General features: G+C 45.3%; 1 protein-coding gene and 1 pseudogene across 3 annotated transcripts in view; one reads left to right on the top strand and one right to left on the bottom strand.

Annotated features, from left to right (window-relative positions):
• Positions 1–24425, top strand: part of OGT (O-linked N-acetylglucosamine (GlcNAc) transferase) — a 100381-nt gene that overhangs the window by 57735 nt on the left and 18221 nt on the right. For all 3 annotated transcript variants that reach the window (XR_012900194.1, XM_075917997.1, XM_075917996.1), the window contains exons 15-19: positions 9009–9134; positions 13400–13570; positions 13701–13817; positions 13903–14070; positions 21212–21364. Coding sequence is in view for 2 of the 3 variants with exons in the window: in XM_075917997.1 (XP_075774112.1) it covers positions 9009–9134; positions 13400–13570; positions 13701–13817; positions 13903–14070; positions 21212–21364 (735 nt within the window). In the remaining variant the exon portion in view is untranslated. The remainder of the gene's footprint in view (positions 1–9008; positions 9135–13399; positions 13571–13700; positions 13818–13902; positions 14071–21211; positions 21365–24425) is intronic.
• Positions 16520–16638, bottom strand: LOC112547437 (5S ribosomal RNA; annotated as a pseudogene).

Here is a 24425-nt window from a genome sequence, read left to right as displayed (position 1 = left end):
AAGCCCAGTGCTTGGATCCCACATCCTGTCAGTTGCCTCTCTGATCGCAAGAGAGCAGCTTGTCCCCAGCTTGAGTCAAGCTACTGGCTGTAGCCTAGATGCTCTTTTTCGACAGAATCTAGACGTACCCTGTGTGGCTTAGGACAATGTCTCTGTGCATTGTCATTTATCTAAGGCAGTGATCTTCAGTCTGTGGCTTGTGAGCTAGGAGATGGGGGAAAGCCAATTGGTGCGGAGAAGCACGTAAATCGGACGGAGACGTCCCTTAGAGGAGAATCCATTGATAGAGATTCTCTAGGCTGTAGTCAGAGAGGAAGGGAGAGGACAGACAAGGGGTCAGAGCAGGCAGGCAACCACATACAAAGGAGTCTAATACATCAGGAAAGGGCAGACAAATAAACAGTGGCAAATTTTTGAAGTGTTTCTACACAAATGCTAGAAGTTTGACAAATAAGATGGGTGAACTAGAGTACCTTGTATTAAAGGAGGAGATTGACATAATAGGCATCACAGAAACCTGGTGGAATGAGGAAAATCTGTGGGACACAATCATACCGGGATATAAAATATATCGGAAGGATAAAACAGGCCGTGTGGGTGGCGGAGTGGCACTATGTGTGAAAGATAATGTAGAATCAAATGAAATAAAAATGTTAAATGAATCAACATGTTCAATAGAATCACTATGGATAGTAATGCCATGCTCCTATTAATAAGAATATAGCAGTAGAGATATTATCGACCACCTGACCAGGACAGTGATAGTGACATGGAAATGCTAAGGGAGATTAGAGAGGCTACCAAAATAAAGAACTCTATAATAATGGAGGATTTCAATTATCCCCATATTGACTGGGCACATGTCACCTCAGGAAGAGATGCAGAAATAAAATTTCTCAATGGCTTAAATGACTGCTTCTTGGAGCAGCTGGTACAGGAACCCACAAGGGGAGAGGCAATTCTAGATTTAGTCCTGAGTGGAGCACAGGATCAGGTCCAGGAGATAACTATTACAGGACTGCTTGGGAATAGTGACCATAATATAATAATATTTAACATTCCTGTGGTGGGAAGAGCACCTCAGCAGTCCAGCACTCTGGCATTTAATTTCAAAAAGGGGAATTATACAAAAATGAGGAGATTAGTTAAATAGAAATTAAAAGGCACAGTGACGAAAGCCAAATCCCTGCAAGCTGCATGGAAACTTTTTAAAGATGCCATAACTTAAATGTATACCCCAAATTAAAAACATAGCAAGAGACCTAAAAAAGAGTCACCGTGGCTTAGCCACCATGTAAAAGAAGCAGTGAGGGACAAAAAGGTATCTTTCAAGAAATAGAAGTCCAGTCCCAGTGAGATAAATAGAAAGGAACATAAACACTGTCAAATTAAGTGTAAAATTGTAATAGGAAAAGCAAAAAAAGATTTGGAGGAACAGCTAGCCAAAAACTCAAAAAACAATAGCAAAATGATTTTTAAGTTCACTAGAAGCAGGAAGCCTGCTAAAAAACCAGTGGGTCCCCTCAATCAAGATACAAAAGGAGCAAGCAAGGGCGATAAAGCCATTGCAGAGAAGCTAAATGATTTCTTTGCATCAGTCTTCATGGCTGAGGATGTTAGGACGGTGCAGGTTTGGGAATCTCCCCTTGTGGGAGATCAATCTGAGGAACTGTCCTGGATTGAAATGTCATTAGAGGAGGTTTTGGAACAAATAGAAAAACTTAATGTTAACAAATCACCGGGACCGGATGTCATTCACCCAAGGGTTCTAAAAGAACTCAAATGGGAAATTGCAGAACTGTTAACTGTGGTTTGTAATCTGTCCTTTAAATAGGCTTCTGTACCTACTGACTAGAAGATAGCTAACGTGACACCGATATTTAAAAAGGGCTCTAGAGGTGATCCTGGCAATTACAGACCAGTAAGTCTAACGTTGGTACCATGCAAATTAGTCGAAACAATAGTTAAGAATAAAATTGTTAGGCATGTAGAAGAACATAATTTGTTGGACAAAAGTCAACATGGTTTCTATAAAGGGAAATCATGTCTTACTAATCTATTAGAGTTCTTTGAAGGGGTTAACAAACATGTGGACAAGGGGCTCCAGTAGATATAGTACAGTAGATATAGAAAGATATAGATATAGAAAGCCTTTGACAAAGTCCCTCACCAAAGGCTCTTGTGTAAATTACTTTGTCATGGGATAAGAGGGAAGGTCCTTTCATGGATTAAGAACTGGTTAAAAGGCAGGAAACAAAGGGTAGGAATAAATGGTAAATTTTCAGAATGGAGAAGGATAACTGGTGGTGTCTCCAAAGATTCAGTCCTATTCAGCTTATTCATAAATGATCTAGAGAAAGGGGCAAGCAGTGAGGTAGTAAAGTTTGTGGATGATACTAAACTGTTCAAGGTAGTCAAGACAGAAGCAGACTGTGAAGAACTTCAAAAAGATCTCACAAAACTGAGTGATTGGGCAACAAAATGGCAAATGAAGTTTAATGTGGATAAGTGTAAAGTAATGCACGTTGGAAAAAATAACCCCAACTATACATATAGGCTACGTCTAGCCTGGCATGATTTTCCGCAAATGCTTTTAACGGAAAAGTTTTCCGTTAAAAGCATTTTCGGAAAAGCGCGTCTAGATTGGCAGGACCCTTTTCCGCAAAAGCTCTTTTTGTGGAAAAGTGTCCGTGGCCAATCTAGACGCGCTTTTCCGCAAAAAAATCTCCATTTTCGCGATCGGGGCTTTTTTTGGGGAAAACTAATCTCTGCTGTCTACACTGGCCCTTTTGTGCAAAAGTTTTTCGGAAAAAGACTTTTGCCCGAATGGGAGCAGCATAGTATTTCCGCAAAAACACTGACAATTTTACATGAGATCGTCAGTGCTTTTGCAGAAATTTAAGTGGCCAGTGTATACAGTTGGCTAGTTTTTCTGGAAAAGCAACTGCTTTTCCAGAAAAAGTGGCCAGTCTAGACAGCCTCTGTCAGGGCTCGAGAAATACACTCGCCTGCTTGCCCGTGGTGAGTAGATTTTACCAGCTAGCGAGTGCAAGGGCAGATTGGCCTGGTGGGCCATTGTGATGGGCTGGCCGAAGCCTGCGCTATGGATGGCGCGGCCCCATCCAATCCGCTGGCTGGTGGAGGAGCAGAGCGCCGCCGGGAAGGGGGAAGTGCGGCGATTCTCAGTGCCGGGCTGCCTGCGTGCAGCTCCGGCATGAAGAGGTGGGGTGCGAGCCAAAGGGCTGAGACACCATCAGACGCCAGGATGCTGGCGTGACGTAGCGTCCTGAGGTCACGGCCGGCAACCGCTGGATTCAAAAAGGCTCTGGTAACCCCGTAAAGTGGAAGGCAGAAGCCAGGTAGGGGAGGAGAAGGGAAGGGTCTTGTGCTGTGTTGAGGGGAGGGGATGTGCAAAATATGGAGGAGGGGCTTGTGCTGAGGGGAGGGGAAAGGGAAAATATGGGGAAGGGGCTTGTGCTGAGAGGAGGGGAGGAGGTCAGGAGAAGAAGAAGAAAGGGGAAGGCACCAAGGGACAGGGGTGGCGGAGAGAGAAATGCCAGGGGGCCAAGTGCAGACAGTGGAGGAAAAGGGCAGGAGGGGAGGTGTCAGTGGGAGTGGGGACAGAGTGATGCTGGGAGAGGAGAGGGTAAGGGCATTGGAGGCTAAAGGGGGGAGGGAGAGGTGCTGGGAGAAGGCTTGAAAGAAGCGGTGGGCATGAGAAAGGTAGGGATGGAGCAAGACGTGTGAGAGGGCACAGGGGCATGAGGAGAATGGGGCAGAGGGTGGTGAGGGGGTGGCTATCAGGAAAGAAGGCGGCAAAGGGGGCAGAGGCAGTGAGGGAAGGGGGAGGCGCCAGGGGATTCTGGGGGTGAAGCAGAAGGGCAGACACCTGCAGGTGAGGGACCAGCACTAGAGGAGAGAGGTAGGGCAGGTGTGTAGAGGGAGGTGTTAGAAGAGGAGATGAGGAGGGATGGTAGCTCACATGATCAGAGTGGGGATACTGGAGGAGTGGGCACAGGCGGGAGAGAAGGGCTGGTGGAAGGGGGCAGGTCTCAGGAAGGCTGAGAGCAGTGAGAAGAGCAGGAGTCAGGACAGCAGAGGAGGGCAGCAGGCACCAGGGGAGCTGATGGAGCAAGGGGAGGAGACAAGGCAGCAGAGGGAAAAGGTAGAGGTTTATAAGATATTTATTAATAACTTGGGTGATATTTATTAAGAACGTATTAGTAATTACTGTTCTTATTCTTATTAGGCATTTATGCCATTAAAAACACTTTTTTGGGGATGGGTTGGAGTGGCGAGTCCCTTTTTTGTCTGGTGAATAGGGTTTTCCATAATTTGTCGAGCCCTGCATATAGTATGATGGGGTCTAATTTGGCTACAACAAATCAGGAAAGAGATCTTGGAGTTATCGTGGACAGTTCTCTGAAAACGTCCACATAGTGTGCAGCGGCGGTCAAAAAGGCAAATAGAATGTTAGGAATTATTAAGAAAGGGATAGAAAATAAGACCCAGAATATCTTACTGCCCCTGTATAAAACTACGTACGCCCACATCTTGAGTACTGTGTACAGATGTGGTCTCCTCACCTCAAAAAAGATATTTTGGCCTTGGAAAGGGTTCAGAAAAGGGCAACAAAAATGATTAGGGGTTTGGAACAGGTCCCATATGAAGAGAGGCTAAAGGGACTGGGACTTTTCAGTTTGGAAGAGAGTAGACTGAGGGGGGGTATGATAGAGGTATATAAAATCTTGAGTGGTGTGGAGAGGGTGAATAAAGAAAAGTTATTCGTTAGTTCCCATAATATAAGGACTAGAGGACACCAAATGAAATTAATGGGTAGCAGGTTTAAAACTAATAAGCGAAAGTTCTTCTTCACACAGCGTGTAGTCAACCTGTGGAACTCCTTGCCAGAGCAGGCTGTGATGGCTAGAACTATAACAGAGTTTAAAGAGAAGCTAGATAAATTCGTGGAGGTTAGGTTCATAAAAGGCTATTAGCCAGGGGGTAGGAATGGTGTCCCTGGCCTGTTTGTCAGTGGCTGGAGAAGGATGGTAGGAGACAAATCGCTTGATCATTGTCTTCGGTCCACCCCCTCCGGGGCACTTGGTGCTGACTACTGTCGGCAGACAGGCTACTGGGCTAGATGGACCTTTGGCCTGACCCAGTATGGCCATTCTTATGAGCTCTTTGTGATGTAACCTGGGGATATTCATGGCCATGAACTGATGTGTGGTGCTCCAGGAGGAAAGGAATCTGTGCTCCTCTCTCCCCCTGCCTCAGCTGCTCCCACTCCCCCAGTGCCGCAAACAGTTGATTTGTGGTGCTCCTGGATTCCTCCACCTTCCTCTTGGAGTACTGAGACTAGCTGACTGCGGTGCTCCTGGAGGGAGCAGATTAATGCAGGGGCTTTAAGGCCTGTAGCCTGTGGTCCAGGAAAAAGATCTCCGGGCCACCAAAAGTCCAGATGTTCTCTTAGGCTAGGACCCTGGACTGCAGCCATTAAAACCCCTTCCCTCCCAGCCCACAAGATAGCCCCTTGTCCCCCAGTCCCACTGGGCCTCCGGTGCTGAGCAGCAGCCTCCTCCTCTTCCACGCGTGCAGGCGGCTGCTTTTACAGCGGCCGCTGCTCCTAGGAAGGGGAGGGGTGACTGGAGCGGAGGAGCCACTCCCGGAACTTCCTCCCCTCCCCCCAGTGGTGGCAGCCCCCTTGCCTGTGTTAGTTCCCTTATTTGGTGTTGTCTTTCAGGTTGGTGTATAGTCAGCCCCAGCCTTTAAGCCTTGCTATGTGTGAAACAGATCGTTCCCCCTCAGGTGGACATTGCAGTTGCATTGGGATGGCCCATGTCTTGTCCCATGTAAGGTCTGCACTTGCTTAAAGAGCAGATCTAGGAAGTTGCAGAAAGACAGGCATGGCGTGCTCCTTGAGACCCTGCTGCTGATTCATGTCTACAGTCCTCTAGGTGTCCCACAGAGGTCTGGGACACAGTAGAAGAGATCCCTTTTGAAGGGCCAAGCTGTTCTCTGTGGCCCTCTGAAATCTCTCTCCTCTGGTGTTTCCCCATTTTATTTGACCACGGAACCCTTTTAAACTCGAAAGAATTTTGTGGAACCCCTAATAAGTCTTATATATGGAGCTGAAAAAGTACACCACAAATAAGTAAGGATAATAACTACCGACATGGTGCTAGTATATTCGTATTCTGTCACCCGCATGATCCACACTCCGAGAGTGAGTATGAGGATTTACGGTAGTATATAACAGGCAATCAATCACTGACTGACTGCGTGCGCCGCGCTGAGTAGTGGCATAATTGTCCCCACTCTCTGGCATTACACAGGGACGCTTATCATGGCAAACACAAATGAACATTGTTTTCAAGAAAATTCATAAATGCTTACATATTAATTTTTTTAATCATAAAATGTTATTTTAATGGAATTTTCTGTGGTTCCGCGGAACACCATTTGATATGTCTACACTAGCCCCCTAGTTCGATCTAGGGAAGCTAATTAGGGCGACCGAAATTGCAAATGAAGCGCGGGATTTAAATATCCTGTGCTTCATTAGCATGTTCCCGCTGGTTGCCATTTTAGAAATTGACTAGCCTGAAGTAACTGCCCACGTCTACACGCGGCAGTGAAACAGGATTCCAAATTAAAGCCCTAAATCGAATTAGCTGCTGTTCCTCCTAGAATGAGGTTTACCAGCGAATCGATTTAGGGCTTTACTTCAGAATCCCGTTTCACTGCCGTGTGTAGACGCAGGCAGTTACTTTGGGCTAGTCAATTTCTAAAATGGCCACCGGCAGGAACATGCTAATGAAGCGCGGGATATTTAAATCCCGTGCTTCATTTGCAATTTCGGTCGCCTTCATTAGCCTCCCTAGATCGAACTAAAGGGTTAGTGTAGACATACCCTTTGGGAAACACTGCTCTACTCACTAAAGGATTCAGGGAGGAGACTGATTACTGGGCATCTATGCTATTGTGACCAAAAAGAAATTTTCAGCCTTCCCAACAGTCTTGTACTGCACAGTACTAAGAAACCTCAGTTTTAGAAGAAAAATGTTTCATCCATTGTCACCACCTAGCTAACAGCTTGCAGCAAACTCTCTTTGTATTTTGGTTGAGCCATGGCTCTCTCCACTACCTGGGCCTTGGCTGTATCACCCCTTCCTGTTTCAGGACATCATTGGAAGTAGATCACATCAGACAAATGTGTATTAAAGCCATTTCTTCAGGCTACACCAATCACTTCTGTTCCATCCCCTCCCCCACCCACTCCCAATCTCTTTTTGGGAACCCTTCTTGGAGGATCTCTTAAAGCACTAAACTCTCCTAGGATCTCTTAAAGCCTCCTGCTCCTAGCGATGATGGGGAAGAGCAGGTTCTACTTCAGACACTTCCTGGTTCCCAAGACCTCAGAATGTTTTATCCAGACTAGGGATGTTAGCATGTAATTGAATAGTCATGTAACTGCTGTTCATTTTAGTGGTTACAGAACTATTGCATAGTCCCTGGAGGTGGGGCTGGCAGCCAGTGAGTTACCGGCTCCACTTCTGAGGAACCCCGGGGCACTGCCTCTGTATCAGTCTGTGAAGGGGAGACCGTTTTAAAAACCAGTTTCCTGGCTGGACAGAATCTGTTCTGCGGCAGCCTCCCCTGCTCCTACCTCCATCAACCCGGCTGCATTCTTGTGCTCTGGAGGAGCTGGCTTCTAAGCTGGTACCCCCTGCCTCCCCTCCAAGCACTGAGTCTTATCTGTGCCCTCCTCCTCTGCCTCTGTAGGAGGCAGCGGGGGTGGGGGGAAGGCAGGTCAGCGGAGCTTAAAAGCTCATGACAGTCTTTCCACAATGATGACTAGCTCCTCAAGAGCTAGCCCTTCCTGAGATTAGTCTGTGACCAGCAAGGCCCTGGCCCTCCTCTTCTCCCTTGGGCTCACACCATGGCACAGACCTATCTGTAGCCTCTAGGCCTCATGACATTTTGCACATTCAGTGTAGCTTATGTTAGATGACAATTAAGGTTTCTTTAGGCCTGACTAAGGGTGGTCAGTATACTCAGCAAATACAACTTGACCAAGAAGGTACTATTCTGCAAAAATCCTCACTGGGTTCAAGACTGAGCTTGGTAAGTTTATAGAGGGGATGATATGGTGAGACAGCCTACAGTGGCTTATGGCTGATTTTGCTACTGCTAGCAGCAAATATCTCCTCCAGCTGGTGCTTACATTATGTGGGGAAGAGCTCTGAGTTACTACAGAGAATTCTTTCACAAGTATTTGACTTGTGGCATGTTGCCCACGTACTCTGGATTTCACTGACTGCCCTATTTGGGGTCAGGAAAGAATTTTCCCAGGTAAGATTGGCAGAGAGCTGGGGGGGAAGGTTCATTTTCCTCTTCAAAATGGGACACTGGTCACTTGCCGTTTTAAACTAGTGTAAATGATGGATTTCTGTAACGTAATAACTTTATACCATAATTTGAAGACTTCATTAATTCAGCCAGAGGTGAGGGGTCTATTATGGGAAGGGGTGAAAACTCATAGTGTCTTTCTTTGGAGGAGGTGGCTATGGAAACTTGAGCGAGCTGTAAATTTTCATCTGAATTAGATTAGGGATGAGAACAACTAGTAGTTGACTAGTTGCTCTGCCCCTCCCCCCCGATGCCTCTATCAGGCAGCAAGGAGGGGGAAGAAGTAGACGTGCTTCAAAGCAGCAGTGCCACATCAAGCCCTGAGCCAGACCCTGGGCTCCACGTGGCCCTGTGCTGGTCCCATGCTCCTGTAGTGCTTTTGCCTTTGATGTGTAGCAGCAGCAATAGTCAAAGGCGAAGGCGCCCTTATTGACTATTCGATTAGCCCATTGTTCTATGTTTAATATCCCTAAATTAGATAGGGCTGTCTTTCTATATTTGAAACCTGATGGTGTGTTAACGTATAATCTTGCTTTTGGCCTTCAGTGATAAAGTAAGAACAACTAGTAATATTCTTTATTCTTGTATTTTAGATACCATGTAATGGAAAGGCAGCAGATCGCATTCACCAGGATGGGATACACATCCTCATTAACATGAATGGCTACACTAAGGGAGCCCGTAATGAGTTGTTTGCTCTCAGACCAGCACCTATCCAGGTAAAGGAATTGAACAGTATTTGGGGAGCTCTGTCTCATGTAAGAGCAATGCTCAACATTGGCATGGAAGACATTGGTTTCTCTCCTTTCCTTCAAGTTGGGAGTGCTGTGGAAGTGGCATGCTGATGCCTATGGGACTAGCAAATGAATAAAATAATTGTTTTAAGTTTAGAAACAATCGCTAACCTTTCCCAGTATATAATGTTGGGGGAAAAAATTGCTTCATGGTTCCTGAGCATGCTAGCTTCTTGTGTTGGTAAGAGCAGAGGTTAGATATCTTTTAGTGTTGTTTGTCATACTATTGGTACGAGGCCTCAGGTTTCACTCTTTGCTGGAAGGATATAACTAGGAGAAACGAGCGTTGCCTCTGGGGAATTTATTTCCATGAACTATAGAAGAATCCCAAGTTGAGTACATGATTCTGTAAGTGCAATACTTTTTGATAACAGATTCAGATAATGCTGTAAACACTGTGCTGAACCAAGTGCAGTATACTGACACCAGAGTCCTTACAGTGCATATATGCAAACATGCCGTGTTCAAAGTAAAATAAATCAATACTAACACATAATGGAAGATGGAATGCTGTTAAGAGAAAACACTGATGGTGGAAGTACTTAAAGTAGTGAAGTCTAAATATAAAGGTGAAATGGAATGTTAGATATACTTTTATTCTGTTGATGGAGCTACAGTTTGTTACTTAGTGACTCAAGATGTGTTATACAATTTTATAAAGAAAATTTCTCATTCTGCTATACAAAAGTGTTGGAAAAATTTACTGTTATAAAAATGTGGATCTTTACAGGTTCTGCATTACTGTAATATCTTTATGCTCATATTGTTAATGGATTTTATCTTGGCAACATTCCTGGTGGGCAGAGAGATTTCATTTTACAGATCGGGAATGGTGAGACAGGGCAAGACATAGAAGGCTATTGTGGTGGAACTGGGAATTGAACTCTGGAACCAAGTGTCAGTCCAGTGTCTTACGTGCTAGGCCATCTTCCCATCCTTCATTGCTGCTGTATTGTTCGATAATAGTGTCCTTGGTTTACAATGCATACTGAATTGAATGAGTTCTTAGAACAGTGCAAATGCTGATGTTAGATATTTAGGACTTTCAGTTCCTCTGGTGTTCTACTGGATGCAGTCATGTGTGATGAGTCAGCAGGCCCAAAGAACTACAAATGGGTGAAAATTGTAATTAGTGGCAAAATGACTTAAAGGGTTCCATTTAATGTAGGGCTTGTTCACACTTTCCTGTCTCCTTCATTGACCTCTCGAGGTCCCTTCCAGTCCTAGTGTTCTATGATTCTATGATTCATTTAACTAGTAATGGTTGTGAACCCTTTCCTCTTTTCAGTGTTCCTATGGGGCTACATCTATCTTGGATGTTCAGGAAACCTTAGCCTAGCTCTTCTTCCCTACCTGGGACATTCTGTTCCTACTTTCTCTAAAGGGGTGGGGAAATTAGAAGTGGCTTAAGCTTCCTCCCCACCCCCCCCAAAAAAAGCATTTCCCAACTCTCTGCTCTTGGTTATCCCCCTTCTGGAAAACTAGCATTGCCTAGGCTGCTGGGCTCCTTCTCCTAACCTCCCCCACATAGTTCCAGAGTGGAAACCAGTGGCTTCCTGGGCTTGCTGATGTAACTGTTTTAAAATAGTCTCGTAAATACAGCCCACCACTGGCCCTGTGCTCCCCACAGCATTCCAAAGCAGCAGTGCAGCCTGGGGCAGCGGAGTAGTTCCCAGCTGACCCCGGGCTCCACATGGCACTGACGCTTTGAAGCATCCCCTTCTCCCTCTCCCACCCTTTGCAGCCTCTTTCTGATAGAGGCAGCGGGGGGGGGGGGGGAAGGAGCGGCGGGAATGGCGAGAGGAGGTGACTAGCCAACTAGTGTGTCGACTATCTGATGAGCATTTGCTAGTTGTTCGCATACCTAATGAGTAGTATGGAGAATTACCTTTAATCTCTAGAATGGGCAGAAAAACTTGAGAACCCTCAAAATTCCAGGCCACAGCAGTTTCCAAACAGGTCAAACCAACTGCCGTAGCTGACTTCATTACTGTGTATAGCTGGCTCTGTGTTTGATGGATTTCTGCCAATAGTTGCCACAGTTGTGGGATTTGTATTTAAAAAAAAAAACCTTTTTATTGTTCCAGTGAACAATTCTTTCACTTTGCTGGGTTTCAGCCATTTGAGAATCCTGTAAGAACCTTGGTAGAGAGAGCGAATACGAGGACAGGAGGGGACCTTAAGAGGTCATCGAGTCCAGTCCCCTGCACTCATGGCAGAACCAAATACTGTCTGACCATCCCTGATAGACATTTATCTAACCTACTCTTAAATATCTCCACAGATGGGGATTCCACAACCTCCCTGGCAATTTATTCCAGTGTTTGACTACCCTGACAGTTAGGAACTTTTTCCTAATGTCCAACCTAAACCTCCCTTGCTGCAGCTTAAGCCCATTGCTTCTTGTTCTATCCTCAGAGGCCAAGATGAACAAGTTTTCTCCCTCCTCCTTATGACACCCTTTTAGATATCTGAAAACTGCTATCATGTCCACCCTCAATCTTCTCTTTTCTAAACTAAACAAACCCAGTTCTTTCAGCCTTCCTGCATGTTCTCTAGACCGTTAATCGTTCTTGTTGCTTTCCTTTGGACCCTCTCCAGTTTCTCCACATCTTTCTTGAAATGCGGTGCCCAGAACTGGACACAATATTCCAACTGAGGCCTGACCAGCACAGAGTAGAGCGGAAGAATGAATTCTCGTGTCTTGCTCACAACACACCTGTTAATGCATCCCAGAATCATGTTTGCTTTTTTTGCAACAGCATCACACTGCTGACTCATATTCAGCTTGTGGTCCACTATAACCCCTAGATCCCTTTCTGCCGTACTCCTTCCTTAGACAGTTTTCCCATTCTGTGTTGTTCCTTCCTAAGTGGAGCACTTTACATTTGTCCTTATTAAACGTCATCCTGTTTACCTCAGACCATTTCTCCAATTTGTCCAGATCATTTTGAATTATGACCCTATCCTCCAGATTAGTCGCAACCCCTCCCAGCTTGGTATCATCTGCAAACTTAATAAGCGTACTTTCTATGCCAATATCTAAATAATTGATGATGATGATATTGAACAGAGCCGGTCCCAAAACAGACCCCTGCGGAACCCCACTTGTTATACCTTTCCAGCAGGAGTGTGAACCAGTAATAACTACGGTCTGAGTACGGTTATCCAGCCAGTTATGCACCCACCTTATAGTAGCCCCATTTAAGTTGTATTTGCCTAGTTTATTGATAAGAATATCATGCAAGACCGTATCGAACGCCTTACTAAAGTCTAGGTATACCACATCTACCACTTCTCCCTTATCCACAAGACTTGTTATCCTATCAAAGAAAGCTATCAGATTGAAACAAAATACAGGACTATGTAGCACTTTAAAGACTAACAAGATGGTTTATTAGATGATGAGCTTTCATGGGCTCAAATAGTGGAAGAAAATAGTCACAACCATATATACCAAAGGATACAATTTAAAAAAGTGAACACACATGAAAAGGACAAATCACATTTCAGAACAGAAGGGGGATGCGGGGGGGGAAGAAGGTAAATGTCTGTGAGTTAATGATATTAGAGGTGGGGAAAGGTAATGGCTACATTTCTATCACTATTCTGTCAGATTGGTTTGACATGATTTGTTCTTTAAAAAACTATGCTGTCTGTTCCCTATCACCTTGCCACCTTCCAAGTGTTTACAGATGATTTCCTTAATTACTTGCTCCATTATCTTCCCTGGCATGGAAGTTAAACTAACTGGTCTGTAGTTTCCTGGGTTGTTCTTATTTCCCTTTTTATAAATGGGCACTATATTTGCCCCTGTCCAGTCTTCTGGAATCTCTTTTGTCTCCCATGATTTTCCAAAGATGATACTCCTTGGGTATTCTAGGATGCATTTCATCAGGCCCTGGTGACTTGCAGGCATCTAACTTTTCCAGGTGATTTTTAGCTTGTTCTTTTTTTATTTTAGCTTCTAAACCTACCCCCTTCCCACTAGCATTCGCTATGTTAGGCATTCCTTCAGACTTCTCAGTGAAGACCGAAACAAAGAAGTCATTAAGCATCTCTGCCGTTTCCAAGTTTCCTGTTACTGTTTTACCCTCCACTCTGACTCCGAGATGCTGAATCAGAGTATGTTCTACAGTTACACATGTGGTATGTACACCCTTAAGATTAAAATCTGTTGCTTTTTGTAGGCTATGTGGCTAGGATACCCTGGAACCAGTGGGGCACTGTTCATGGATTATATCATCACGGATCAAGAAACTTCCCCAGTTGAGGTAGCAGAGCAATATTCTGAGAAACTGGCTTACATGCCAAACACTTTCTTCATTGGAGATCATGCTAATATGTTTCCCCATCTGAAGGTAAGAGACAGTGATAGAAAGGAAAGCAGATAGTAATGATTTTCTTGTGGGTACTTGGATTTCTTTGGAGATTTTTTTTTATTCAATACACTAATACTGTAAATTGAAGCATGTTTTTTTTGATCCACAGAAAAAAGCAGTAATTGATTTCAAATCCAATGGCCATATTTATGATAACAGGATTGTTTTGAATGGCATTGACTTGAAGGCATTCCTTGACAGCCTGCCTGATGTCAAAATTGTTAAGGTGAGAAAACTCCACTTCTGTGCAGTCAGCCCTACTAGACTGAACACAGCATTTTCTTATTGATGAATCTTGCATGTTTTCTTAGATGAAGTGCCCTGATAGTGGAGACAATGCAGACAGCAATGCTTCCCTCAATATGCCAGTCATTCCTATGAATACAATTGCAGAAGCTGTGATTGAGATGATTAATCGTGGACAGATTCAGATAACAATCAATGGATTCAACATTAGCAATGGACTAGCAACTACACAGGTAAGGCAAAGTTCTACAGTAGTTTTTTCCTCTTAGCCTTTTATTATGAGCTATTGATGAAGTAAAATAGGAATCCGAACTCCAACCAAATGTTCATTATACTTTTATAAGCTTTAGCCTTCGTTTAGCTTAGCTAGATCATCATCTTTAGTGAAATTCGAAACTTATTTCAGAAGATTGTTTTTCTTTTTTCCTTATAATTTCTCTTCCCTCCATCTTTAATCAATATTTTAATTTTGCCTTATTCATAGAATCATAGAACTGGAAGAGACCTCAGAAGGTCATCAAGTCCAGCCCCATCAAATCCCCCCTCACTCTTCGCTTCTGCAGACTAAACAGACCCAAGTCCCTCAGCCTCTCCTCATACGTCATATGCTCCAGCCCCCTAATCATTTTGGTTGCCCTCCGCTGGACCCTCTCCAATGTGTCCACATCCTTTTTGTAGTGAGGGGCCCAGAACTGGACACAATACTCCAGATGCGGCCTCACCAAAGCCGAATAAAGGGGAATGATGACATCTCTGGATCTGCTGGCAGTGCTCCTCTTAATGCAACCTAATATGCCATTAGCCTTCTTGGCTACAAGGGCACACTGTTGACTCATATCTAGCTTCTCATCCACTGTAAGCCCCAGGTCCTTTTCTGCAGAACTACTACTTAACCGGTTGGTCCCCAGCTTGTAACTATGCTTTGGATTCTTCCGTCCCAAGTGCAGGACTCTACACTTGTCCTTGTTGAACCTCATCAGATTTCTTGTGGCCCAATCCTCCAATTTGTCTAAGTCATTCTGTACCCTGTCTCTGCCCTTGAGCGTATCTACCTCTCCCCCCAGCTTAGTGTCATCTGCAAACTTGCTGAGGGTGCAATCCATCCCCTCATCCAGATCATTAATAAAGATATTGAACAAAACCGGTCCTAGAACCGAACCTTGGGGCACTCCGCTAGAAACTGACCGCCATCCTGACATCGAGCCATTGATCACTACCCACTGGGCCCGGCCTTCTAGCCATCTTTCTATCCATCTTACCGTCCATTTATCCAATCCACAATCCCTTAACTTGCTGGCAAGAATATTGTGGGAGACCGTATCAAAAGCCTTGCTAAAGTCAAGGTATATCACATCCACTGACTTCCCCATGTCCACCGAGCCAGTTACCTCATCATAGAAGCTAATCAGATTGGTCAGGCATGACTTGCCCTTTGTGAATCCATGCTGACTATTCCTAATCACTTTCCTCTCATCCAAGTGCCTCAATATGGATTCCTTAAGGATCCCTTCCATGATTTTTCCAGGAACCGAGGTAAGACTGACCGGCCTCTAGTTCCCTGGATCATCCTTCTTCCCTTTTTTGAAGATGGGCGCTACATTTGCCTTTTTCCAGTCATCCGGGATTTCTCCCGATCTCCATGACTTTTCAAAGATAATAGCCAAAGGCTCCACAATGACATTTGCCAACTCCCTCAGTACTCTCGGATGCACTAAGTCTGGACCCATGGATTTATGTACGTTTAGCTTTTCTAAATAGTTCCTAACCTGTTCTTTACCCACCACGGGCTGTCCATCTTCATCCCATCTTGCGTCACTTGGCGCAGAAGTCCAAGAGCCGACCTTGTCCGTGAATACAGAGGTAAAGAAAGCATTGAGTACTTCAGCTTTCCCCACATCATCTGTCACTAGGTTACCTCCTTCATCCATTAGGGGCCGCACACCCTCTCTGATCACCTTCTTCTTGCTAACATGCCTGTAGAAACCTTTCTTGTTATCCTTCACATCCTTAGCCAGTCACAATTCCGTTTGCGCTTTCGCCTTCCTGATAACCCCCCGGCATTTTCGAGCTATACCTTTAAACTCCTCCCTGGTCATTTGTCCAAGTTTCCACTCTTTGTAAGCTTCCTTTTTGTGCTTAAGTTCACCAAGGATTTCCCCTGTAAGCCAGTCCAGTCGCCTACCATGTTTGCCTCTCTTGCTACGCGTCGGGATGGTTTCTTTCTGTGCCTTCAATAAGGCTTCTTTAAAATACTGCCAGCTGTCCTGGACTCCTTTCCCCTTCATGTTAACATCCCAGGGGATTCTGCCCATCAGGTCTCGGAGGGAGTCAAAATCTGCTTTTTTGAAGTCCAAGGTGTGTATTTTACTACTCTCTTTTCTTCCTTTGGTCAGGATCCTGAAATCTACCATCTCATGATCACTGCTTCCCAGGTTGTCACCCACCTCCACTTCCCCTATTAGTTTTTCCCTGTTTGTGAGCAGAAGGTCAAGCTGTGCACGGCCCCTGGTCGAATCCTTCAGCACCTGTGTCAAGAAGTTATCCCCAACATTCTCCAAAAACTTCCTGGATTGCCTGTGTACTGCCGTATAGGTTTCCCAGCAGATGTCAGGGTGATTAAAGTCCCCCACGAGAACCAGGGCCTGCGATCTGGAAGCTTCACTCAGTTGTTCGAAGAAAAGCTGCCTACGGCACCTGGGATTCCCAGGGGGTCACCCATCCAAGTACTAGCCAGGCCCGGGATGATTTACCTTCCGAGATTGGACGAGATCGGGGGTGTTTGGTCCGGTATGGCTGTAGGCCCCAAATAATCTATTGAGCGTTTTAATTACTTTGTTACTGTTACTTGAATTTTCTTCATTTTAGTTTTCTGTTGTGAAAGAGGGCACCAATAGATCATACCAGTGTTGTGTAGTGGAACAAATTATATGTTTTGCATCTGCATAATTTGGTCTTAAATTGCATTAGTTCCTTTCACCAGATCACAATCTTGTATCCAGTTACCCTGCCAATCTTCCCAGTTTTGCCATACAGCTGTCTTAATTTGTCAAAGTCTCTGGGTTCTACCATCAGTTTTCTTATGATTAAAGATGCAGTATTATTGGCTGTAATTGAAGCATCCCAATAGATAAATCTCAACACAGTATGTAATTTTCTTTGCTATTTGTTTATGGCCTGCTATTAAAGCCATTTGTTTTAAGTGCTGATCACATGCTTATTGGTGTACAAGACCAATGTATATCCCATTCTTGCCTCAAGGAATTTCCTAACTCAAACAAATAAGCAGGAAGCAGTTGCAAGATAGCATATTTTAAAACTTTCATCTAAAGTGACCTCTGCACATTCCTACACTTGAGAAATGGTGGTAGTATAGGTTGGACTGATGGAACCTTTGAAATTCAGTGCCTACTGGAACAGGAAAGGGACAGAACATTTGAAGAGTTAGCCTATGAAAGGGGTTGAGGCATACTATCCGTCTCAGTTCCTTCTAACCCTGGCAACAGATGAACCACAACCTTGCTTGGTCCTGGAACCCACATTTGCATATATGAATAATTTCTAAGATCAGTGCTGCCTTGTTTGGTTTAGTTATTGTCTTAGAACTAATGACATTTATCAGGGTTTTTTGTCAAAAATCCGACACACATTGGACTCCTATGTAGACAAACAGCGGTTCAAGAGATTTCTCTTGCTTTGCTACTTTTCCGAATAAAAATGCATATATGCATTGTTTGAGTTTCTTTGAAGGAGGTCATTTGCCGCCTTCTTGTTCTATATGCAGCATCTGTAACTTACATGCAAGAGTTGAAAAAGAGCTGGTAAGGAGATTCCTGAGTGTCTCCCCTTGCTCCCTGAAGTAAGTGTTGGAACATTAGGGAAATTCAAGTTTGTGCTGGCATTTTAAAAGGAGAAAGATGATGATCCAGGAAATTACAATCCTGTCAGCCTGAAATTGATCCCAGACAAGATAATGGAGAGGCTGTTATGGGACTTGATTTCTCAAGAAACACAGGAGGATAATATAATTAGTGCCAGTCCACATGAGTTTATGGAAATGAAATGATTAAAGTATCATTTTTGTTAGATTACTTCAACACTTTTTCAAGATTAATATAATGTACTTAATCAAAATGTCATGGAGTACTAAGTCAGATGCCTTATGGAAGTTTAAGAATCAAGAGCAATACAAAATTAACATGACACACATTAACTCACTTAATTGTAAATGGGGGATCATCATGAAGTTGCTGTATTGAAGAGTATTCTAAACATACCTGTTCCTCACCCAGAAGTGTTCCGTTTGGACTCGACTAAATCAGGCCATGGAAGTGGTTTCTCTTAATATGGGAATATATCTAATATGCAGAGCTACCATTTAATGCTTTCTTCATATTTTCACAAAATAGAATAGTTTGTGCCATCTAAAGTATATGCACAATTTCAGGCAGTATTACAATTTCTATTTAGCTGAACCTCTTGAGCTCACCAAGGTAAGAGTACTACAGTACTTGTCAAAGGCCAAGGTGGGAATTTACAGAGGCCACTTGAAGAAAGAAGGATACGTATAATCAGCATTCTTGAGACGACTTCTGTACTTTCCTTCTCCCTCAATCCTAACTTGTTTGAGACTGGTAGATGATGGTGGTGGTGGTGGTAGAAGAAGCAGAGACTGCATGCCGTGACCTCCTTTGTATCTCGGTGTTCCAGACGTCTGGAGCGGCATGGGGAAGGATAGGAAGAGTGCAGATGCTGTAGTAGGTTTTGTTCCTTGAATGTTCCACTAATCCAAGTTGCACCATTCCAAGTGTATGAACGTGCAGCGATGCTCTGTGTTTTGATTACGAATGAATAATCTTCCTTCCCTTCATATTTGACATAACCAGGACTCGACAAATATGCTCGCCCGTGGCGAGTAGATTTTGCCAGTTGGCAAGTGCAGGGGTGGACTAGCTTGGTGGGCTGTTGTAACGGGCTGGCCAAAGCCCACACTATGGGTAGTGCGGCCCCATCCAATCCGCCAGCTGGCGGAGGAGCAGAGCACTGCTGGGGAGGGGGAACCATGGCGATTCTCAGTGCCGGGATGCCTGTGTGCAGCTGTGGCACAAGGAGGTGGAGCACCAGCAGACCCCAGGACGCTGGCGTGACGTGGCCCCGCCAATTTTTAAAGGGCCACGGCAGCTCGGCTCTGGCTGTGTGTCCCTGGCTGCGGCGCGCGGCAGAGCCAGGCCCCACCCCGCCGGCTCCAGTCCTGCCATGGCCCCAACCCCTTGCCAGCGAGAGACTGCTCCCTGCTGACCGCCCGGCTCGCTGCGCCCGCGCCATGCCCCATCTGGCTCCCTCCGCCCATTTCCCATGCCGCCCCTGCACCCCAGATCCCCTGCTCTCCCTCTGGCTCTGCGCCGCCCTTGCACCTCGCACCTGGCACCCCTGGTCCCTGCTCCTCCCTCCCCCTCCCAGCTCTGTGCTGCCTGTTCCCTGCACTACACAGCGTCCCATTCCCCGTGCCTCCACCGCACCCCACACTGTTCCCTGCACCCCTCTGGCTCTGTACTGTCCCTGCACCCTGTTTCCCCTGTGGATTGGGAGTGAAGGGTGCTTGTCCATAGGGAGGGGCTGGACAGGGCAGGGAAAAGGCCGCTGTGACCCAGCAGTGAGTGAAAGGGGAAGTTCACTTGAAGAGCCTTTGCCTTCATGGAAAAAAATGAATGGAAATGCTGTTTGTTATTTATAGGGCTAAAATGCTGGGACAATAATGAAAACGAAAAAAAAAACCAATTGCAAAATGCAAACATATAAAAGACAACAAAAAGGGGGGGGGATGTTTTGCTTGGCCCTGGGGGAGGGGAAGCGGCTGGGCTGGGCTGGGCTGTCGGGAGGGGAGGGGAAAAATATGGGGAAGAGGCTTGTGCTGAGGGGAGGAGGGTCAGGAGAAGAAGAAGAAAGGGGAAGGCACCAAGGGACGGGTGCAGGAGAGACAAATCCCAGGGGGCCAAGTGCAAACAGTGAGGAAAAGGGCAGGAGGGGAGGTGTCAGTGGGAGGGGCGAACAGGGTGATGCTGGGAGAGGAGAGGGGAAGGGCACTGGGGGGCTAAAAGGGGAAGGGGAAGGTGCTGGGAGAAGGCTTGAAAGAAGCTGTGGGCATGAGGAAGATGGGGATGGAGCAAGGCATGTGTGAGGGCACAGGGGCATGAGGGTAATGGGGGCAGAGGATGCTGAGGGGGTGCGTATCAGGGAAAAAGAGGGCAAAGGAGGCGGGGAGGAACCAGTAGGGTGCGGGTGCCAGGAGATTCTTCTTCGAGTAGTTGCTCATGTCCATTCGAATTAGGTGTGCGCACCGTGTCTTCCGGAACGTTTTCCCTAGCGGTACCCATAGCGCAGGCAGGGCGCCCCCTGGAGTGGCACCGCTATGGCGGGGCATAAGTACCCCTGCCGGCACTCCTCCACCTCAGTTCCTTCTTACCGCCCGTGACGGTTGTTGGAGCGTGTCTTTCTTAGATCAGTTAATGGTTCCTGTTTTTCTCTTAGTTTTTTTTGTAGATCGTGCTAAATAGTTCAGTTAGTTAGATAGTTACTGTCTCGTTTTTCGTTCTCCCCCTTCGGTGGTGAGGAATGCTAGGGTCGCACGGCTTTAAGGCGTGTGCTGTCTGCGCTAAGTTCATGCCCAAAGGAGACCCTCACGACAATTGTCTGAAGTGTCTGGGTGAGGGCCATCTTACATATGCCTGTAAGATCTGCAAGTCATTTAAGCCGCGCACTAAGAGGAAGAGAGACTCTTGTCAAAAACTTCTCCTGATGGAGGTGACTTTACAGCCAGCACCGGCTGGGCACTCTGCGGAGAGGGGATGAGGAGGGGTTGCTCACTTGATCAGAGTGGGTTACTGGAGGAGTGGGCCCAGGGGGGAGAGAAGGGCTGGTAGAGGGGGCAGGTAGCAGAAGTGCTGAGGGCAGTGAGAAAGGCAGGAGTCAGGACAGCAGAGGAGGGTGAGAGGTTGGGGGCAGCAGGCACCAGGGGAGCTGATGGAGGAAGGGGAGGAGACAAGGCAGCAGAGGGAAAAGGTAGAGGTTTATAAGATATTTATTAATAACTTGGGTGATATTTATTAAGAACGTATTAGTAATTACTGTTCTTATTCTTATTAGGAATTTATGCCATTTAAAAAAAACACTTTTTGCGGGGGGAGGGTGGCGAGTCCCTTTTTTGTCTGGTGAGTAGGGTTTTCCATAATTTGTCGAGCCCTGGGCATAACTTTGATCAAATCTTCAGATATGAATTCATGATGCTGTTGAATGCTTTACGGGATTATTTCATTAGGTACCCTGTGCTCCAAAATGGCTATGCGGTCCATATAGCTGCTCTTTTTATGTTCTTCCTAGATTAACAACAAGGCAGCAACTGGAGAAGAAGTTCCACGTACCATCATTGTTACCACCCGCTCTCAGTATGGATTACCAGAGGATGCTGTTGTGTACTGTAATTTTAACCAGCTGTATAAGATTGACCCTTCCACTTTACAAATGTGGGCTAATGTGAGTTGTTACATTTGCTACTAAATCTCAGATGAGATCTCCATAATTTAGCTGCTGTCTTGTTTACAGGAATAGTTTTTAAATAAGTGGCACATCTTTAACTTCTATTGCCCCATATCAGGTCAGGGAAAGAGTTCAGTTTTCTTGCCTGACTTGTTGAGAATACTTATTTGGCATGAATCCTTTTGAATCCTTACTCTGCCCTCCTGAATAGGGGTTGAATAATAATGAGATTTGGAATCTCTTTGTAGCTCATAAATCTGCTCCAAGTTGAGAGTTGAATGAAAATTTATCCTTCTGACTGTTTTTTTCCATAGTCAAAAGCTGTTTAGTCCTGTCCAATTTACACCACTACAGCTAACACTTATCTGTACTCTTACCTGCCAAATAAACCATTAGACAGGTACTGAGGCAGAACATCTCACTCCAGGTCCAGGTGATGGGATGTATATGTGGCAGCACGTCGATGTTCCCCCGCCTCCTGCACCCCCGTAATGGCACGAACAGACTCTATCAGCCAGTAGAATATAGGGAGTTTATTGCCTCCAGGATACAACACAGCATAGCTGTAATCTCGTTACAGGGCCAGGCCTAGGATGCCTCAGCCCTCCTTGAGATGTGGGAGACTGGGCCCCTGAATCCCAGCCCATTGCATAGGCAGCTTCCTCCATGATATCAGACAGAAATTAAAAACTCTCTTCCAGCCCTGCCCCCCCCCCCCCCCCCCCCAGCCAGGTGATGGTCTCCGCCCTCCTTCCTTTGTCTCTCCCTGGGAGGCTGAGCCTGGGTGTCAGGGTTAATACACATTTGGGAGAGTCAGTGAGAATCTCCCATCACAGCGCAGGGGGATCCCGGGTCACAGAGCAGACAGCACCACCAATATGCCACAGTATAGTCACCGAGAAGTCTGAAGGAATGACTAACATAGTGAATGCTAGTGGGAAGGGGGTAGGTTTAGAAGATAAAATAAAAAAAGAACAAGTTAAAAATCACCTAGAAAAATTAGATGCCTGCAAGTTACCTGGGCCTGATGAAATGCATCCTAGAATACTCAAGGAGCTGATAGAGGAGGTATCTGAGCCTCTAGCTATTATCTTTGGAAAATCATGGGAGACAGGAGAGATTCCAAAAGACTGGAAAAGGGCAAATAGAGTGCCCATTTATAAAAAGGGAAATAAGAACAACCCATTAAACTACAGACCAGTTAGTTTAACTTCTGTGCCAGGGAAAATAATGGAGCAAGTAATTCAGGAAATGATCTGTAAACACTTGGAAGGTGGCAAGGTGATAGGGAACAGCCAGCATGGATTTGTAAAGAACAAATCATGTCAAACCAACCTGATAGCTTTCTTTGATAGGATAACGAGTCTTGTGGATAAGGGAGAAGCGGTAGATGTGGTATACCTAGACATTAGTAAGGCGTTTGATATGGTTTCGCATAATATTTTTATCCATAAACTAGGCAAATACAACTTAGATGGGGATACTATAAGGTGGGTGCATAACTGGCTGGATAACCATACTCAGACAGTAGTTATTAATGGTTCACAATCCTGCTGGAAAGGTATAACAAGTGGGACTCCGCAGAGGTCTGTTTTGGACCGGTGATTTAGATATTGGCATAGAAAGTACGCTTATTAATTTTGCAGATGATACCAAGCTGGGAGGGGTTGCGACTAATCTGGAGGATAGGGTCATAATTCAAAATGATCTGGACAAATTGGAGAAATGGTCTGAGGTAAACAGGATGAAGTTTAATAAGGACAAATGCAAAGTGCTCCATTTAGGAAGGAACAGTCAGTTTCCCACATAGAGAATGGGAAGCGACTGTCTAGGAAGGAGTATGGCAGAAAGGGATCTAGGGGTTATAGTGGATCACAAGCTGAATGAGTCAGCAGTGTGATGCTGTTGCAAAAAAAGCAAACATGATTCTGGGATGCATTAACAGGTGTGTTGTGAGCAAGACACGAGAAGTCATTCTTCCGCTCTACTCTGCGCTGGTTAGGCCTCAGTTGGAATATTGTGTCCAGTTCTGGGCACCGCATTTCAGGAAAGATGTGGAGAAACTGGAGAGGGTCCAAAGGAAAGCAACAAGAACGATTAAAGGTCTAGAGAACATGAAGGAAGGCTGAAAGAATTGGGTTTGTTTAGTTTAGAAAAGAGAAAATTGAGGGGGGACATGATAGCAGTTTTCAGGCATCTAAAAGGGTGTCATAAGGAGGAGGGAGAAAACTTGTTCATCTTGGCGTCTGAGGATAGAACAAGAAGCAATGGGCTTAAACTGCAGCAAGGGAGGTTTAGGTTGGACATTAGGAAAAAGTTCCTAACTGTCAGGGTAGTCAAACACTGGAATAAATTGCCAGGGAGGTTGTGGAATCCCCATCTGTGGAGATATTTAAGAGTAGGTTAGATAAATGTCTATCAGGGATGGTCTAGACAGTATTTGGTTCTGCCATGGGGGCAGGAGACTGGACTTGATGACCTCTCGAAGTCTCTTGCAGTCCTAGTATTCTCTGATTCTGTAGTTTGATTACCTGCTATGTTCATTCCCTCTGGCCACTGGGCTAAATGGACCCTAGGTCCGACCCAGAATGACTGCTCTTGTATTAAGGCATACTGGTGTGGCGCTGAAAGGAAACTTTGCACTACTGCAAAATGCTGCCTGCAAATACATTGGAAACTTGAATCTCCAATTCACTTTGTAATTTCATCTGCTGTTGTCTGCACCACCTTTTCTATTGCTGTTTGTCTAAATAATAACAACTGGGAAATGTTACTTCTGCCCAAACTGCGGTCCTTACGTTAAATGAGGGGTGCCTGCAGTATCTATTCTGCTCTTCATGTCATCTCTCAGAAGCTGGCACTCACTAGTTGAAGCATTGACTGATTTTCACTTTGACAAATCCCTTTTCAGTCTTACTTTGTATATCATGTTTTCTAGACTTTTAATTGTTTTTGTTCTCCCTCTTGATTACTCTAGTCAGCATTTCTCAAAATTCATTGCATTGTAGCCCCTTTCTGATAATCAAAATGTATACATGGCCCTGGCAGGGGAAACTGA

The sequence above is a fragment of the Pelodiscus sinensis genome, unplaced genomic scaffold, assembly GCF_049634645.1.
Source record: "Pelodiscus sinensis isolate JC-2024 unplaced genomic scaffold, ASM4963464v1 ctg60, whole genome shotgun sequence".
Taxonomy (NCBI): domain Eukaryota; kingdom Metazoa; phylum Chordata; order Testudines; family Trionychidae; genus Pelodiscus; species Pelodiscus sinensis.
Note: the sequence above shows the minus strand (reverse complement) of the source record. Positions and strands in the feature narration are given on the sequence as shown.